Genomic DNA, 19,404 nt, shown 5'->3' with positions numbered 1-19,404 from the left:
CTCTCTCTGTAACGCTCACCCTCTCTCTGTAACTCTCACCCTCTCTCTCTGTAACTCTCACCCTCTCTCTCTCTGTAATTCTCACCCTCTCTCTCTATCTCTCACCCTCTCTTTCTCTCTCTTTCCCTTTCTATTTCTATGCTCACTTTTCTTTTCTCACTTTTTACCAGCATACCAGTCACACCCCTCCCACATCCCCCTTTCCAGTCTGTCCTTCCCACCTCCTCCCTGATCCCCCTCTCCCCCTCACAGTCTGTTTCCACCAAAGGCCCAGTTCTGATTTGGCCTCACCAGCCTTCTCTCTCTGTCTGCTGAAAGCCAACACAAGTGGAAGCTCCTACCCTGGGACTCTGTAAAGGTTCACCATCCCTCTGCCAGATCCAAACTAACTCCAGCTAAAGCCTTTCTGGCCCTGTGCAAATGCTTTTTTTTAGGCTGGATCATGTTGTTGTATTGTATTGTTGTATGTTTTATTTATGTCATGTATTGATTGTTGCTGCCTTCTTGGCCAGGTCTCCCTTGATAAAGAGACTCTGGGTCTCAATGGGCTTTTCCTGGTTAAATTAAGGTTAAATAAAGGTTAAAAAAATAAATAATACATTATGAACTGAGCACCTCACTGTTAATGATTGAGTGATGGATGAACGGGATGATGATCTGATTGTTTTGTCCTTTCTGCTTTCTGCTCTCTCCTCTCTCAGCTCCATGTCCCACCGGCTGCCCCCGGCCTCACCCTCCACCCACAGCATTGCTGGGGCCTCGGGGACCTCCTCCTCCGCGGGCTCCCGCCTCACCCGGGGCTCCAGCATTCGCAGCACCTTCCACGGGGGCCAGCTGAGGGACCGGCGGCCTCCCTCCCACGCCCCCCCCACCTCCCCCACTCTGTCCCACGACGCCAGCCCCCTGCCCCACGCACGTACCCGCGCCACCTCCAACCTGTTCAGCAAGCTCACCTCCAAGCTCACCCGCAGGTAAGAGGAGAGTGAAGGGAGTGTGAGGAAGGCCTCAGCTTTAGCCCCCCAGTATAAGTATGACAACACTTCTAGGTTAGTCAATAGTGAGGGTAGAATTCTTAGCTTGAACCCTGTTGACGGATATTGAAGGAATTTCAGTAGAAACATCAGAAGTGTAAGCAATCCTAGTCTAAACAGCTGAAAGGGACAGGCAGCGTGAAATTGGGAGGATTCTAATAGATGTTAGTTCTAATTATACGATGCTGCGCGCGACATTGTGAAATTCAACACTCGTCAGGGATAGCGACTGCCGTTTAAGCAATTAGATCAAATAAAGATCATACTACGGTCTAGCAAGGACAAGGATTACGTTTGCTCCTGTTACGCCCCCGTGTTATTTTAAGTGTGAAAATCTGGGGAGCTCTTTGTTTAGCGAAGCCCAGTAAACTGCTCATCTGTGTGCACTGATGGAGACAATCAGGCCTGATAGCATAAATGAGACTAGCGTGTAGTAGAGGCCTGTATGGGTCCAACAAGTTAGACGCGTTCCGAAATGGAAAAATGCAAAAATAAATGTTTCAAATAAAGAGACCCGTTCCGAACGGACCCGAGGACAACTAGACCCTTTTCGTATAGACCTGGTCGGATCCAGACCCGGTCCGATCCGAGTGAAAGAAGCAGCAGAAAAGTCCATTTTTAACCTACTTTATTAACCGGAAGTGATAAAGCGAGGAGGTAGAGAGAGGTGATGCTCTAGCAGGGGTCGTGCTGTGTGTAGGCTACTGTGAGTGTGAGTGAGTGACACGGGAACAGGGAGGAGGGAGGGAGAGGAGAGAAACGGCAACCAACCAAGCCGACTCGCGCTATAGTAGACTAATAGCTTCCATAGCTAGGTTATTTATCATCCAAAATGTTTACGTAGTACCTGTCTTGACTGCATCAAACCGGGAGAAGCTAGTTAAGCTAGCAGCTAGCTAGGCTAATTGGTGTTGCATGCTCTTTCTCGTCCCACAGTTACAAACAACAACAACTCCATTCAGAATATAAATTAGCTGCCTACCTGTTGGCTCTTGGTCGTTGTAGCATATCCTTCTCCTTTCATTTTTAAATCCATCATTTTAATTCCATCTTCCATTGATTAGATATTTCCTAACCTTCGTCCCGAACAGAGGCTCTATGACTATAGCCTATTGTCGCTTTGATGACTTATGATTGACCAACAACAAGCTTACACGTGCCCCTCTCGTGAAAAGCAAAGAGTAGCAGCATCAATTATACAATTACTGTAGCAGTCGCGTTTGGGTCTGTATGGGCCCTTCTGGAAAAGTCAGTTAAAATGACACATACCCGTGACAATCAGATCCGACCCAGACCAGTGACATAATTTAGAATTCTTGATCCGGAACCGCTCGGGTCCTGGATCGGGTCTCGGGTATTCGGATCCGTGAAGAACTCTAGCGTGTAGGCTACAGTGTAAGATAGTGTGTTAAGGACAATATAGTTAGGCAACTGTAGAGGAGGGCACACAAAGCACAAGACAGGTGACAGTGACTTCCTCAATATGGAGGGCATTCGTCTTATCCCTAGAGACACAGCGGAGTCAGTAAGGTGTGTGTGTCTGGCCATCGGTACTCAGACTTACACTGCTGGAGGGTCCGAAATGCTTCTGACGTCCCCCTCTCTCACTCTCTCCTTAATCTGCATTGACTTTACTCAGGCTTACTTCCTCCTCTATTAACAACAGGCTTCAAACCCCCCACTTACCTAGTTCACATCTCCCTACTTCCTACTACACTCTCTCTCTCTCTTGGCTTCAAACCCCCCACTTACCTAGTTCACATCTCCCTACTTCCTACTACACTCTCTCTCTCTTGGTCTTGGCTGTTTTTTGGGGAGGTACTTCATGTTTTTTTCTGTTTCTTAACTACTTTGCTTTTCCTTGTTAACTTTACTTTTCCTTGTTAACTTTACTTTTCCTTGTGAACTTTACTTTTCCTTGTGAACTTTACTTTTCCTTGTTAACTTTACTTTTCCTTGTTAACTTTACTTTTCCTTGTTAACTTTACTTTTCCTTGCCAATCAGCTGCAAACTTTTATCCTTCTTTTTTCCCCTTTATCCATATCTCTTTCTCTCTCTGTCTTTCTTTCTCTGTCTCTCTATTTCTCTGTCTCTCTCGTTCTCTTTATTTCTCTCTCTTCTTCCTCGTAGGGTCAATCTTGACCCCTCTAAGCGTCCAAACTCAAACAAGTCCGTCTCGGGCTGCACTCTTCCGCAGGGATCAAAAACAGTTAGTAAGTTCTTCTTCCCATGTTTCTGGCTCCTTCTCTCTGTCTGCCTGTCAGTCTGTCTGTCTGCCTGCTTGTCTGCCAGCACCTCCAACCCCTCGCCCACTCCCCTCTCATTCACAGTCTGTGCGCTGTGTCTGTTGTCTGAGTTCAGTACAAGAGCGCGCCCTAGAGGCCACAGGTGACACAGCATACCCTTGACAACAACAGAACAACAGCCAGCAATAACCCTGCTTTCCAAAGGCTTTTAAAATGCGCACACGCTTGTAGTACTTGATGTAGGAGCAGTTTGGGATCCCCTATACATTCTTGTATTTTCAGTTCATGTAAAGGCAGTTGGTTAATGGATGTGTTGTATGGATATCTACCAAATGATTGTGGCACTTAAAACAATAATACATGATTGGACATTAAACATTTCTTTATTCTTATCTTTGAAAGTCAAATCAAAGGGGTCTGATGTGGCTTTGGACTCTACGGGCTGTTCTTTACCTTCTCCTAAAGCTTCAGGGTGCACCTCACCCTGATGACGTCTTCACTCATTGTGCCGTCCAGTTGTACTTTTTAACGTGATTGTAAGACGGTGACTCATTTAATGAGCTCCATATATTCCTCGTGTTGTTAAAACGTTACCAGTCCCAGAGCCAGTACTGTGAAGCTGTTTCAGTGTTTTTGATTTAGCCAACCTCCCTCTTTGCCACACAAGACAACACTATCACAAGGCCAAGGAGATTCAGATTGGAGGGGGTGGTGTTTTTTTTTGTAAGGAGCTGCTGCCATGCGTCCTTAGCATCGCTGACACTTCAAAGCAGGATTAGTTGCGTAATAGAGCCTTTATCCCCCCTCTTAACGGGATCCTCTTCACAGTCCCAGCCAGAGGCACAGGCTTGTCAGTCCTTATCCCTCCACTCCACTCACCATGGACCACTCACTCCCTCTCTCCCAGAGAGATTTGACCCAACATGGCAGCCCAGACACTATCCCCACTTGCAGGTTTGTTTTAAGACACTCTACAGCTCAGATTTTTCCCCTATCCTGTTAGATGGAGATTTTATAGAAGGAAAGCTCTAGTCCTTTCAAGACACACCCAGTTCCTGGGATGGCATTTGGGTTGGTCAGGCTGGTGGAGACGGCATTTGAAATGGGAAGGTTGCGAACATGACAACACCCTTTGTGGTGCTTGAACAGCAGCGCCCCCTTGTGTGTGTTAGATGGATGTGTAATGGGACATCTCAAAAGCTGACCATACTTTAGTGGTAGTAGTCATTGGGCAAACACTATGTGCTTTCATTATGCTTTTTGTTAAAATGTTCGAATAAATGTTCTACAAACCCTGGTAAAATCCATCACAGCACACGTAAGAATTGTCCAGTTATGTCATGCAGTGCAAGCAGCAGCAGCTTTCTAGTCTCTTGGATGACACCCAAACCTGCCCTGAGCCCTTCCTCTAAAACACATTCCTAGTGTGGCTTCAAAGTGTATATTTTGTTTTATTTGTTTTATTTTATTTCATATGATTTCCGTGCATTTCGGAAGGTTGATGTCACTCTGTCTTTGATGAGTTGTTGGTGTTGTGGTTATTTCTCTATTGGCTGTTGTTGAGGGAAGGATTGGAACAGGAAGTGGAGGGAACAAGGGATATTTCACTATTGGCTGATTCATTCCTAACACGCACTTTTGTCTTCCTCTTGAGGGTCACAGACGAACCTGAGAGAATCTGCAGATCTCCGGTCACAAGGTGAGTGTCTACAATACAGTATGTCTCACTGTGATGAGAAACGATTTAATTACAGGCCCAAGATTAGTTTCCCCAAACCCAGTTGTAACCACATTCATTATGATCACACAATGCGAAACTGAACCCAGACCAGTTAGATAGTTGTGCTATCAATCAAAGATTTTCTGTATCACTCCATGTCTGCCCACCATTGGGCAGTATGACAGCTCCAGGACCAGTAGTACTAAAGGCATTTCTATTCTCTCCCTCACAATGTAGCCTCGGCTGCACAGTCTCTGGTCAGACAGTCTCTGGTTAAAACCAGCAGGTAAAGCTCAGAGCATGGGTCAATGCAGCATTAGCTCTAAATGCCCTTGGTGTGACTCGTAGATAGTAGATGTGGTACCCTGTGCTGGATGCCTGTGATTGAGTGCCTCTCTAATTATTTTCTGAAGTAGGATCCTTGTGTGTTTTAAGAAGTAGGCTCCTCAGTGTGTGATAATTACAATTTAAACTCCCCATCCTTTGACATGAACCTCATTCTCACTTACTCAAATTATTTGAATAAATTAATAAATACCCATAATGTAGACATGCAGAATACTTACGTAGCTTCCATTTCATAACTTCCAGTCTTAGGTGTTGGGTTGGTGGTGATGGTGTGTGCGTATAGTTGGTAAGTCATGCTGTTGAACTTGCCTAGGTTTCCAAGAGTAGTACTAGTACTAGTGTTTGGGATCCTGGCTATGTCCACCCCTAAACCAACACCTACTTACATAGCAGATGTGTTTTTGCTAGCTTGTGACTGAGCAAGGTAAGATACCATCTCAAGCTGATTCTGTGACCCACCAGGACAGCATTCCAAAGAAACATTTCTGCTTTAAAATGTAAATCAATCCCAAATTAAATTAGCTGTGCAAACCACCAGGGCTGGGTTCAATTTCATTTCAATTCAGGAAGTAGACTGAAATTCCAATTTTCTTCAATGCTTTTCAATTATTTTTTTAAATTAGAATTGGAATTTGGTTTAACTTCTGAACTTACTGAATTGAAATGTAATTGACCACAACCCTGCCATCCAAAGACACCTCCAGAAGTACTATTGTAATGACCAGAATATACAGTGCATTCGGAAGGTATTCAAACCCCTTACCCTTTTCCACATTTTGTTATGTTACAGCTAAAATGTATCAAATCATTTTTTTCCCTCATCAATCGACACACAATACCCCATAATGACAATGCGAAAACAGGTTTTTAGAAATGTTTGCTAATTTATTAAAACAAAAAAACAGAAATACCTTATAAACATAAGTATTCAGACACTTTGCTATAAGACTCAAAATTGAGGTCAAGTGCATCCTGTTTCCATTGATCATCTTTTTGATTTTTCTACATCTTGATTGGAGTCTACCTGTGGTAAATTCAATTGATTGGACATGATTTGGAAAGGCACACACCTGTCTATATAAGGTCCCACAGTTGACAGCGCATGTCAGAGCAAAAACCAAGCCATGAGGTCGAAGGAATTGTCCGTAGAGCTCCGAGACAGGATTGTGTCAAGGCACAGATCTGGGGAAGGGTACCAAAACATATCTGCAGTATTTATTGAAGGTCCCCAAGAACACAGTGGTCTACATCATTCTTACATGAAAGAATAAGTTTGGAACCACCAAGACTCTTCCTAGAGCTGGCTGCCCGGCCAAACTGAGAAATCGGGGGAGAAGTGCCTTGGTCAGGGAGGTGACCAAGAACCCGATCGTCACTCTGACAGAGCTTCAGAGTTTCTCTGGAGATGGGAGAACCTTCCAGAAGGACAACCATCTCTGCAGCACTCCACCAATCAGGCCTTTATGGTAGAGTGGCCAGATGGAAGCCACTCCTCAGTAAAAGGTACATGACAGCCCACTTGGTTTGCCAAAAGGCACCTAAATGACTCTCAGACCATGAGAAACAGATTCTCTGGTCTGATGAAATCAAGATTGAACTCTTTGACCTGAATGCCAAGCATCACGTCTGGAGGAAACCTTGCACCATCCCTACGGTGAAGCATGGTGGTTGCAGCATCATGCTGTGGGGATGTTTTTCAGCGGCAGGGACTGGGAGACTAGTCAGTATTGAGGGAAAGATGAACCGAGCAAAGTACAGAGAGATCCTTGATGAAAACCTGCTCCAGAGCGCTCAGGACCTCAGACTGGTGGCGAAGGTTCACCTTCCAACATGACAACGACCCTAAGCACACAGCCAAGACAACACAGGAGTGTCTTCGGGACAAGTCTCTGAATGTCCTTGAGTGGCCCAGCCAGAGCCCGGACTTGAACCCGATCTATCATCTCTGGAGAGACCTGAAAATAGCTGTGCAGCGACGCTCCCCACCTAACCTGATAGAGCTTGAGAGGATCTGCGAAAAAGAATGAGAGAAACTACCCAAATACAGGTGTGCCAAGGTTGTAGCGTCATACCCAAGAGGACTCCAGGCTGTAATCACTGACAAAGGGTCTGAGTACTTATGTAAATGTGATATTTCCGTTTTTTCATTTTAATGCATTTGCAAACAGTAAAAACATTTTTTTTGCTTTGTCATGGGGTATTGTGTGTAGATTGATGGGGGACTATTTAATCAATTTTAGAATAAGGCTGTAACATAGCAAAATTTGGAAAAAGTCAAGGGATCTGAATACTTTCTGAATGCACCAAGCATACATCATTGAGTGGGGCATGACTGTAGCCTGGTCTAATGAATTAGGTATGATGGTGCAGCATCACTTAGAATGTTGTTGCCTTGAAGAACACGTGTCCTCAAAAAGGTAAAATTGTGTTGTTGACTTGCCTAACTTGTGTTGCTGCCTAATATTCAATTTTATTGCGCTCTGGTATCCTCTGAATTGTGCACCACAGATGTATTTTTCTAGAATTGTCTAAATTATGACAGCATTTTAAGATGGCGATGCAGCTTGTGTGTGTTGTGGATGCTACATCCACTCTTCAGCGAAGACTGTTAAAAACATTTTATATACTTTCATTTCTTTTGGCCTTGTTATCTATTTGAATGGATTTCTATTGCTGTTGATAAATTAAGAGTAGTGGCTGTTAAACCAAACCCTATTTGATACTAATCTATTTCTCCCCTGTCCCCTTCTTCCCTTCCACTCACCCACATTAATGCATCGTCTCACCCACACTCCACCTGCATCCTCTTCTGTCATTCAATCTCTCACCCCCACTCACTCCCCCACTCCCCACCCACTTTGCCCCTGCAGTCGCCATCTACCTGGGCATCAAAAAGCGGCAGAGCCCCGGACCCCCCGATGCGGCTGGGATGTGAGGGTGCGGAGCCCGCGGGACCCAGCGGAGGTGGTGCTGGCGCTGCGCGAGGCGGCCCAGGGCTGCGGCTGCCAGGTCCACCTGGCTGGGCCCTTCCTGCTCTCCTGCACCCACGGGGCGGCTGGCTCACGCGTGGCCTTCGAGGCTGAGGTGTGCCAGCTGCCCGCAGGCCCCGCCGAGACCAGCGGTGTGCGCTTCAAACGGCTGTGGGGGGCGCCGCTCGCCTTCCGGGACATCGCCACAAAAGTGTCCAAGGAGCTGGAGCTCTGAGGGCGACAGGGGGTGGGGCAGAGGGCTTCTACACTGGACAGACTGACCGAGGGGGCGGGAGAAGGAGACGGGCAGAACCCGCTACCCCCACTGCCAACCTCGCCTCACCCCCGCCAAAGACCCGCTTCAGGTGCCACACGGACATGCAGACGCACAGGCGTGGATGGTCCGGGCCCGCCACTCACAGACCTATGACCCACAAACCCTGCTAAGGCACCTCAATATTATGTGAATCTACGGAGTCAAGCAGTTATTTTTTAATTCCATATTTGCCGATGAAGATATTTTTCGTCAATGTCGTTATGATTATATTTGTTGTCGTTCCTTTTTAACAGCTGCTATTTAAAAGGTATTTTTATTTAGTTTTTCTTTTTTCGCTTCAATGAGTGATTGACGCAGACTGAATGCATATTTAAGAAACAAGGGACCAGCCCTTTCCTAGACAGAACTCTGGGCTATAGAGCAGGGGTGTCAAACTCATTTTGCCCTGGAGGCCGCATTCGGTCTTCAACAAGGTCCGGAGGGCCGCACTGAAAATGTGTTATATTTCTTCGCCGTCAATTTTCCAAAAATAGTCCTCTACCCATTGTTTTTTTTAAATGATTATGCTCCCTGACTGTCTAGCTTTATTTGGGAGATTATTAACAAGCTGGACAGTCAATAAACTGTATGAATGTAGGTCCATTATCTTATCATTTCTACACAGTTTTAATTTGGTTGTAGTCATTTTAAAGTATACCATTGTTCTGTTTTGTTTTACTCAAACCCGCGGGCCAGATTGGACCCCCTCGCGCACCGAATCCTGCCCGCGGGCCGTATGTTTGACACCCCTGCTATATAGGGAGACATGCAGAAATGCAGAGACGGACAACAACAAAAACGATGCTGTAAAACAAAATGCCAGATTCTTCTGCCCATCCATCGCTTCTGCTCAATTCTGTAAGACCCCTCTGCTACTCTCGTCAAGTTTCATTTTGTGTTTTGTATATACCGGTATGTTGGTTACCAATGAGCAAAGCTGTCTGACTTCAATGTCCAAAACGGAGTAGGCGATGACTGCTCTTCTGAGCCACTAACCCTTTGATTTTCTACGTTTCAGCAGGTAATGTACACAGGCATTCTACACGCTCTTCTGGTAGCACTTTTGGTTTAGCAATATCACATCTTCAATTGTATTTCCTCTTAAATGGTACAGCACATCCACCAGGCCAAGATTCCAAACATGATTTGATATAAGCGGTGTTTAGCATAATGTTGGGGAATGTCGGTTGTCACATTTCAAGGAATCACAATGGATCACTTTTTTGTATAAGATGACCCAAGATCGCATAAAAAAAGAGAATTGGATCAACTCCTAATTTTCTGCTCAAAAAMAAAATAGTATAATTGATCACACAGACTATAACAACTACAGCAACGCTTGTTGAATTGCATTCAGTATTTCAATTGGTCAGCAAAACAGGCGTTATGTAGCCGCTTCCCTTCTGGTAACCAATCAGCCTTCTGTATTCCTGAGTGACGTATGAGAGTGAGGTTGGTAGTTTAGAATGTGACCCTGGGTGACGTTGTTGAAATCAACCCTGACACTCTTCTATAAATGAAGCACGCTCCCAAGCTCCTCACAATAGATCCAAGTCAGGTAGATAGTCACTCACTCAGGCCTTGACTGTTTGTCACTAGCTTTGGTTTGCACCAATAAACAGTAATGATCCTTGTCGCCTGGCAGTGGGTCACAGCAGCAGACATGCCAGAACTTCATTCCCAGTTGGTGCAGTGAGCTCTTCTAGTTTAGATCTCAGAACCATGTTTCTATTTTCTCAGCTCAGACTGTTGGTGTCGCTGAATGTTCCTCAACCTTTCTTGTTTGCTGAAAGTCTGTCTGGTCTTTAAATGGCTCAAAGATTCATCAGCAGTGGATGATGTTCTCAGTACAGAATGTGTTTGTCACTGTTCCAGTATGACATTTCTACAGTATGTAACATCCCAGTTATATTCCGTAACCTGTGACACCCCTGACCATCTTCGCCAGCCTGCCCACACTGGACTGCCTGCCCAACACACTCACAAATCTTCAGTTGTTTTCAAACTCCACCATTTTCCACCTTATTCCTTTTGGCAAAATTTGTATTGCACACATGTATGGCAGTATTACATAGTAATCCATGACACTGCTATGAATTCAGTTTGCCCGTTGCAAGGAATCATGGGAGTTTTTAGTTGCAACAGGTGGCCACAAATGTCTTAAAATGTGAAAGCTGTGATTTAGGGCAATTCTTTTACAACTTTGCCCAAAATAGCACCTCTTTTGCCCAACAATTCCCATCTGTATTGCTAAAAGCTTAGGACCATGCTTCAAGAGTAGGAAGTAGTTGTGCGTTTGACGCAGTCGCTGTTATCGATCAAACGGGGTGCAACTATGGAAATTACTGACCTGCGGTCCTGCATGTCTCCCGAGGAAAATTGTATGAAGCAAAAATAAATTCTCCTTTCAAATTCTGACATTTTGGATCAAGTTTATTTTTGTTCTCAGTGGGGTTGATGTGGTGTCAATAGATTACAGATTGGTCATGTTATATGTTTGTTTATTGTACCATGGTTTTAGGGCATTTACGAGGCTGCTGTAGCGTGTGCACGTGGTGTGTGTGTGTGCGCGCACTTAGTGTGGGTGTGCGCCCACTGAGTGTGTGTGAGTGTGTATGTGCATGCACCGTGTGTTTCGAGACCATACATCAGACAGTGGGGTTGATTGTTAACTGGGCCTTGTTTTATTTGCTCAATACATTTTACAACTAAAAAAATGATTTCAAGATTAGGTGCATGGCCCATGGCACCAGACTATGCGATGGTACTTTGATCCCAGGAAAGAGCGGGAGAGATGGAAAGTGACCGTAGGAAGGAGAAAAAGAAATGATGAAGAGAAAGAATGAAGGATGGAAATAAAAGTTGGATCAGAGTGGAGTGTCTTTAGGAAAAGTCCAGGGAGGCAGTCTCCTGCCCGCGTAACGACAAAAAAAAACCCACTGAAGCACAAGTACTGCTTTACTTCTGGGCGGGGATCATGCCATCGATGGCCTCTCCCTTCTCCAGCTTCTTCTCCATCTCCACCATGAGCTTGACGCCATCCACGACCATCTGCACCTGCTGCACCTCTGAGGAGCCCAGACGATCAGCGTTGGAGATGTCGAAGGTTCCACCCACGGAGGCCGTGTCCACACCACCTGCAGGCAAAGAGGTCAAAGCTGAATCTTCATAATCCTCTACACTGGTACTCAATGATGTACATGTCAGGTTAAATATGGCTTGGCTAGTCACCTCAGAGATCCATATGTAATGGCAATGTAATTACATTCTATGGACTATTGCATTAAGACAGTAAAGTGAGTTTGAGAGTAGCTCGTACCTGTGCCGCGCTTCTGCAGACGCAGCCTGGTCAGGATCTCCTCAAACTTGGCGTGTGTGCTCAGCTTGGGCAGCTTGACGTGCACTCCACCGCGCAGGCCAGTTCCCAGGTTGGAGGGGCAGGTCAGCACGTAGCCGAGATGCTCGTTCCACATGAAGCCGTGGTTGTGCTTCTTGAAGACCGCCTCAATCTGCATAAGGTGGAGAAAGACAGGAGACGAGAACGTTCCGATGAGTGCGTTTTCAGGTGAGAATAGCCAACCGAAAGTGATGTGTGTTCGACTACTGACTATAAGAAAAGCCAGCTGCCATCGTTGTGAACGAGCAATAAATAACAATCTAGGTATTGACAGTGTGTCAGTCCTGTAGGCTCTGTGGCAAGCGTACCTTCTGCAGACCAACGCAGAAGCGTCTGAAGACCTCCTTCATGTTGCCTCCCTTCTCCATGGAGATGACACGCAGGTGATCCTCCTCGTTCACCCAGACCAAGAAGCTCTTGGCATCGTTGTGCCTTCAGAAAGGATGGAGTACGTATTACATGACACACCACTATGATACACCGTGGGACATACTGTACATACATTATCTGGTTTCACAAATGGTATTGTTTTGGTTCGGGTATTGGTATGGGCCTGTGTCCTGGGAACTTACCAGATTCCTCTTGCGTCTGGCCAGTCACGGGCCATACCAGCGGACAGCAGCAAGGGGGAGACGGGCTTGTCAAACAAGAAGTGGTCGGCGATCAGCTGATCCTGCTCGGCATCGGTCATGGCGTTCAGGGGGTAGTACTTTCCCTTGAACTCACCATCCAGTGTGGCCAGGGCTGAGGGGAGAAAGACATACACATGAGATTGACATGGTCGTGCTCCAAGGCAGCACAGCTGACCCTGATTTATAGTGCTGATTTTACTGAGTGCTCAGACACTCACCCTCGATGGACAGTTTCTCAACCATTCTGCGCTCGCCACGGCTGTTGTGGGGGGGCAGGGTGTATCCCTTGATGCTGCGTCCGGTACGCACACGGCTGGACAGGACGTAGGCGGGGTCAAGATCATCACCTCCCTGCAAACGGGGAAATTAATGTTATTTCACTCTAGACATATAACTCATTCAAATGCTGTCTAGTCACCACAGTCCACTGCAGCTTTATATATTAGCTTTAAAAATCAAGCTTGCAAAAGGAGCAACGCCAATGTAGAAATGTGATTGTCATGACCACTTTCTTCACTCACCTTCAGGTTCTCGAAGTTCAGGTCGGTCTTGTGCTTGTCGGTGGGCTTGTAGCCTCCGTGACGGTCGGAGATGATTGGGTCGAACATATCTTTAAAGACTTCGTAGCACTCTTCATCACCAGCAACGCAGCCGACGGTCATGATGAAGGGGTGTCCTGCAGACAGAAAGAGAATAAGTGAGAACTATTACCACAGGAAAACTACATGTAACAGGCTAACAACAAAGTGCACTATCAACAAAGTCCACGAGCAACAGTCTCATTTTTCATGCCAATAGTGTATCAGTTAATATCACTAAGAATATTTTGCTTTGAGGTGCCCTTATCAGCCACCAATCAGAGCTGATCAGGGCATGCCTATCCTGTGGCCTTACAGGGCCCTGACGTGTCTTCCTGTGTGTGTGCTTCCGAGTCTTACCAGGGTTGTCCACACCGGTCTGGGTGCAGTCGTCCAGGGTGAAACCGGAGGGGGTAGACTTGCTCCTCAGCTTTTTGTACATGTCCTTGTTCAGCACCTTGGCCATGTGGTTGTTGTGCAGGGAGAGGTCTGGGAACTCCTCTACATCAGAGAATTTCATCTTGTAGTCATTGTGGCAGTTCTTCGTCATGATTGCGGCTCTCTTTAGTCCTGCAAAAAGGAGAGGGGGAAGAAGTGTGAATCTATGTAGGATGATCTGGCAGACGAAAGCCCTCCCAAATAAATATTCAAGAATGGTGAAAGAACAATATCTGGGTCCCTAACAACAAAATTGTGCCACAATTTATAAAAGAGAGCATGATGGGTTTTCAGAAAAAAATCACAAGGAACTGTCCTAGCAATGGCCTAACAATACAACCAATACCACTAAATATACCATATTTTGTGATTTGTAGTACTGAGTCTCCTAGTGTCTTATCTATCAGTCTCCTGGCCCCCTCCAGCCACCGCCTCATATTTCCACAGAGAGTGACAGGGGTGTGATCTACGTGCTTTTATGCACTTAGCAACCGAAGGTATTTTTAGACCAGGCTATCCACCCTACACCCTCTTGCTGTGGCTATACTCTTGACACTGGCATGCAAGCCACCTTTCCATTCCTTCAAGGGAAACACCACCACTGGACCCTAGTCTGGCTACCCCCCAGTAGGCGGTACCAGAGAGTTCCAGAGACTGACTTGATTCATTCTCCGGTCATTAGCACAACTGACCTTCATATCAGAACGAATAGAATCTCAGAATAAAAACATCAGAACTACAAACATGCTGAGGAACAATTGCAGACATTATAGAAATTCGATACTTCACATTGCATGTTTTTTTCTGCAAAATATCTAAAATGACTCGGTGTCATCTATAGATCACCACTGGTAACAAATCAACCAGCCGCTGTCCTGGGACTATCCCTCCTCTACAACAGCCGTTAGTGATCATTGCTGTTTTCAAACCAATGCTCTCTTTTATCCAACAAAACGTTTAACAAAGTTACAGTTTGCACTCAAGAGGATGATGAGTAAAAACGCATAAGTAGTAATATATCTTCCATTTTAGGAAACGCTGCAACAAACTGAAGAGGGGTCCAATGCAAAAAACAAGAAGKACCGATTTCAGGATTCCAAATGGTGCAGCGACGGAGAGGTTTCAATTGCCTAAAGTGTTTGTTTAAAATTCCTCTTTTCTTTTTGTGCTGTTTTTCAGGAGTTCTKCTAATTTCTACTTAAAACCATTTTCCAGAAGCTCGCTGCCTAGTAGGTTTACCTGCACAGAAGAAAAGAAGGAGGTAATGTTCCTGGGATCCACCAAAGCCAATATAGGGGTTGCCCAACTTTGACAGGTGTTAGACCTTAGCTTATATACCCAGACGTTTGCACCCATTGGCTGGTTTGTCTCTGAATTCTCTCAATCGATTGGACAGCCACAACCCCTGATGTCCAGTTGAGTTTCTAAAAGGCAAGAACTTACATCACAACACCCGAGACGGTACAACAGCTGTGCCTACCCCCTGAACGGCAACGTCCCCCTCCTCTTAATAGCTAGTTGAGGTGGGGAGGGGGGGTTGAAAAACACAGTTGAAGTAAAGCGACAGTTGTAAAAAGACACTTTCTCCGTGGACACTTATGTAAGTGTTCACACAGAGATTGAGGGATCCTGGGGAACAAATAACTACTAAACTCAGCAAAAAAAGAAAGGTCCCTTTTTCAGGTCCCTGWCTTTAAAAGATCATTTGAAAAAAAKCAAATAACTTCACAGATCTTCAGTGTAAAGGGTTTAAACAATGTTTCCCATGCTTGTTCAATGAACCATATACAATTAATGAACATGCACCTGTGGAACGGTCATTAAGAAATTAACAACTTACAGACGGTAGGCAATTAAGGTCACAGTTATGAAAACCTAGGACACTAAAGAGGCCTTTCTGCTGACTCTGAAAAACACCAAAAAGAAAGATGCCCAGGGTCCCTGCTTATCTGCGTGAACGTGCCTTAGGCATGCTGCAAGGAGGCATGAGGACTGCTGATGTGGCCAGGGCAATAAATTGCAATGTCCGTACTGTGAGAAGCCTAAGACAGCGCTACAGGGAGACAGGACGGACAGCTGATCGTCCTCGCAGTGGCAGACCACGTGTAACAACACCTGCACAGGATAGGTACATCCGAACATCACACCTGCAGGACAGGTACAGGATGACAACAACAACTGCCCGAGTTACACCAGGAACGCACAATCCCTCCATCAGTGCTCAGACTGMCCACAATAGGCTGAGAGAGGCTGGACTGAGGGCTTGTAGGCCTGTTGTAAGGCAGGTCCTCACCAGACATCACCAGCAACAACGTCGCCTATGGGCACAAACCCACCATCGCTGGACCAGACAGGACTGGCAAAAAGTGCTCTTCACTGACGAGTCGCGGTTTTGTCTCACCAGGGGTGATGGTCAGATTGCCTTTTATCGACGAAGGAATTAGCGTTACACCGAGGCCRGTACTCTGGAGTGGGATCGATTTGGAGGTGGCGGATCCGTCATGGTCCTCCAGCAGTAATGCTCATCATTCGACGATAAACGCGAATCCGATCATCACCCCTGGTGAGACAAAACCGAGTACTTTTTGCCAGTCCTGTCTGGTCCAGCGACGGCGGTGTGTCACAGCATCATTGGACTGAGCTTGTTGTCATTGCAAGCAATCTCAACGCTGTGCGTTACAGGGAAGACATCCTTCTCCCTCATGTGGTACCCTTCCTGCAGGCTCATCTGGACATGACCCTCCAGCATGACAAGGCCACCTGTAAGAGGTGCGTGACTGGCTGCAGGGATGTCAGGCACAGGAGAGCAGAACTGGGTAATAACCAGAGCAGTTTAATAAGAAAAAATCAACGGCACCCAGAACAACAAAATATGGGTACAAAATAACCCGTTGCGAACCAGTCAGAGTGCACAAACACTTTACAACAAACAATTTCACACACAGACATGGGGGGAACAGAGGGTTATATACACGGTTTTCCCTGTCCTTAATAATGGGCTAAGATCAAATAGCTTCTCTATATACAGAGGTACCAGAAAGGGCTGTTCTTGTCCCCTCTCCTATTTGCACTCGTTATGGAACCACTGGCAGAGCCATCAGGGTAACGCCTGTTATAACAGGGGCTGCTCATTGGTGATGTTCACCATAAAATAAGCTTGTATGCTGATGATGTCCTGATATTCATCTCTAGTCTCGAGACTTCAACTGCATCTCTTATTAATATTATTGAATTATTCAGCGAATTCTCAGGCTACAAGATTAACTTAACTAAATCAGAGGCTATGCCACTTGGTAACCTTCACTCTATACCTAATACTTCTCCCCTTCCTTTTAAATGGTCTCCCTCAGGTTTTACGTATCTGGGTATATTTGTAACTCCTAAATTCCAGCAAATGTACAAAGCCAATTTTGTTCCCTTGTTTGATACAATAAGACAGGATCTGGAGTGCTGGAACTCTCTCACGATTTCTTGGTTGGGTAGAATATCCCTCTTGAAAATGAACATTTTACCTAGACTACTTTACCCAATCCAAATGATCCCAGTATTACTCTCCAATAAGGTAATAAAGGATGTAAATGGATGGCTAAGTTCCTTGGAGTAAACGCAAGCCAAGACTTAAGATGGCAATATTGCAGCTGCCAAGTTCTATGGGGGGGCTTGGATCTGCCCAATATCAGGTTCTATCAGTGGTGTGCCCACTATGTTATATTTCTGATTGGATCACAAACGATGACTCCTCTATTTGGTTAGACATTGAGACTTCTCTTTCAAAATACCCCTTACAGGATCTTTTATTTTTCAGAAGTTTCAAGTCTGTAGAAGATCACTGCAATAATCCTATTACACTTAACACACTCAAAGTATGGAGGTCAGTTCAGCGCTTCCTGGGAAGGTCCAAACTAACCTCTGCTCTTACCCCAATTCTTAACAACCCAGATTTTGGTCCAGGATTGCTGGATGCTGGCTTTAACTTTTGGCTTAATAAGGGCATACGCAGACTAAATGACTTATTTGCTGTAAAATGTTATTGTCATTTGAGCAGATGGTGGAGAAATATCGACTCCCAAAGCAGGACTTTTTTCTCTTCCTACAAGTAAGACATTATATTGTGAAGAGCACCACCTTAATTGGTAACCCTGATATGTCTGTCATTGAAATAATGCTTTTTTCCCACGAAGGAAAATGTCTGTAAGTCTGTTTTATGATGCTTTAAGGTCCTTTTCTGCTGTCGACACACAGAGGGTGAAACAAGTGTGGGAGAAATAATTGTCTGTTACTATTGACGAAGAGATGTGGGAGGACATTTGGAGATATGCAAAAACAATATCTATACGTAATCGTACTAGAGCAATTAAATTAAGAATAATACACAGATTGCATATATCCCCAAATCGCAGACAAGCTTTTAGCCCCTCTTCCTCTTCTCCTCAGTGTCTTAAATGAAAACTGATACAGGCACCCTAACACATTGTTTATGGTATGTACCAAATATAAAAGATACTGGTCTGGTGTTCTGCAAGAAACTGAAAAAGATCCTGGGGTTGATCTAGAATTGGACCCAGTTTCTTTACTGTTGGGTCTCCCTAGTAGGCATGTTACTTCTGTGGGTAAGAGGAGGCTTTACAACATCCTTACCTTTGCAGGAGGAAAAACATCATTTTATAGTGGATTAGTTTAAGGTTCCTTCTATTAAAGATTGGCATAAGACACTATTTGAATGGGTGCCTCTGGAATATTGACATGTACATTGCATTCTAAAACAGATCAGTTCTACAAAGTATGGGAACCCTATCTAAATTACCTAGAACCTGAGGTTTCAGCTATTATGCTGCAAGGATTCTCTTAGAATGGTGGTGATCTATGCATTTCAGAATTACACTGTACGTTCCATGTGTCGACCTACTTCTTGTTTAAACTGAGCTTTTTTGTTTAATTTCTGTTTGTAAGTTTGTTTAAAATGTATGTATTGAGAGACGCAATGATGGAGATGGGGTGAGAGAAGGGGGAGAGGAAAATGGTGTGCGTGTGTGTGGGTGTGTATGTATGTATGTATGTGTATGTATATGTATATATATATATATATATATGCGCAGGTATGTGTAAGTGAGTGCTGTTTTTTTTGTTGCTTGTCTCTGTTGTTGTATCTCTTAATATGGGTGAAAATTGTGAAATTCCAATAAAAATACTGTTAAAAAAAACAAAAAAACAACTGAGACATAAACTGAACAAGTTTCACGGACATGTGACTAACAGAAATGGAATAATGTGTCCCTGAACAAGGGGGGGGGGGGGTCAAACCAAAAGTAACAGTCAGTATCTGGTGTACGCTGAATTAAGTACTGCAGTGCATCTCCTCCTCATGGACTGCACCAGATTTGCCAGTTCTTGCTGTGAGATGTAACCCACTCTTCCACAAGGCAACTGCAAGTTCCCGGACATTTCTGGGGGGAATGGCCCTAGCCCTCTGATCCAATAGGTCCCAGACGTGCTCAATGGGATTGAGATCCGTGTTCTTCACTGGTCATGGCAGAACACTGACATTCCTGTCTTGCAGGAATCACGCACAGAACGAGCAGTATTGCTGGTGGTGTCACGACTTCTGCCGACTATCGGCGGTCGACGTCACCGGTCTTCTAGCCATCGCCGATCCACCTTTCATTTTCCATTTGTTTTGTCTTGTTTTTCCACACACCTGGTTTACATTCCCTCATTACTTGTCGTGTAT

General features: G+C 45.1%; 1 protein-coding gene and 1 pseudogene across 1 annotated transcript; one reads left to right on the top strand and one right to left on the bottom strand.

Moving 5' to 3' along the window:
* Positions 1-11,049, top strand: part of LOC111949784 (MAP/microtubule affinity-regulating kinase 4-like) — a 69,720-nt pseudogene extending 58,671 nt beyond the window's left edge.
* Positions 11,050-11,292: 243 nt separating this feature from the next.
* Positions 11,293-14,128, bottom strand: LOC111949783 (creatine kinase M-type-like). Its single transcript, XM_070434047.1, has 8 exons — positions 14,035-14,128; positions 13,599-13,808; positions 13,182-13,336; positions 12,879-13,011; positions 12,601-12,772; positions 12,337-12,460; positions 11,951-12,140; positions 11,293-11,768 (listed from the first exon to the last, which is right to left on the bottom strand). The coding sequence occupies exons 1-8, from the start codon at positions 14,111-14,113 to the stop codon at positions 11,590-11,592; spliced, it is 1,242 nt and encodes a 413-aa protein (XP_070290148.1). The 5' UTR covers positions 14,114-14,128; the 3' UTR covers positions 11,293-11,589.
* Positions 14,129-19,404: the final 5,276 nt, after the last annotated feature.

This window comes from Salvelinus sp. IW2-2015, linkage group LG22 (genome assembly GCF_002910315.2).
Source record: "Salvelinus sp. IW2-2015 linkage group LG22, ASM291031v2, whole genome shotgun sequence".
In the NCBI taxonomy this organism is placed as follows: Eukaryota; Metazoa; Chordata; class Actinopteri; order Salmoniformes; family Salmonidae; genus Salvelinus; species Salvelinus sp. IW2-2015.
Note: the sequence above shows the minus strand (reverse complement) of the source record. Positions and strands in the feature narration are given on the sequence as shown.

What these genes read in the sequence shown, in the direction of transcription:
- LOC111949783 (XM_070434047.1), bottom strand. Translation starts at nt 14,113, where the DNA reads ATGAGGCGGTGGCTGGAGGGGGCCAGGAGACTGATAGATAAGACACTA. An exon ending in ACTACAAATCACAAAATATG is followed by an intron (nt 13,809 to 14,034) that starts GTATATTTAGTG and finishes TCCTTTTTGCAG; the next exon opens with GACTAAAGAGAGCCGCAATC. An exon ending in TGAACTTCGAGAACCTGAAG is followed by an intron (nt 13,012 to 13,181) that starts GTGAGTGAAGAA and finishes CCCCGTTTGCAG; the next exon opens with GGAGGTGATGATCTTGACCC.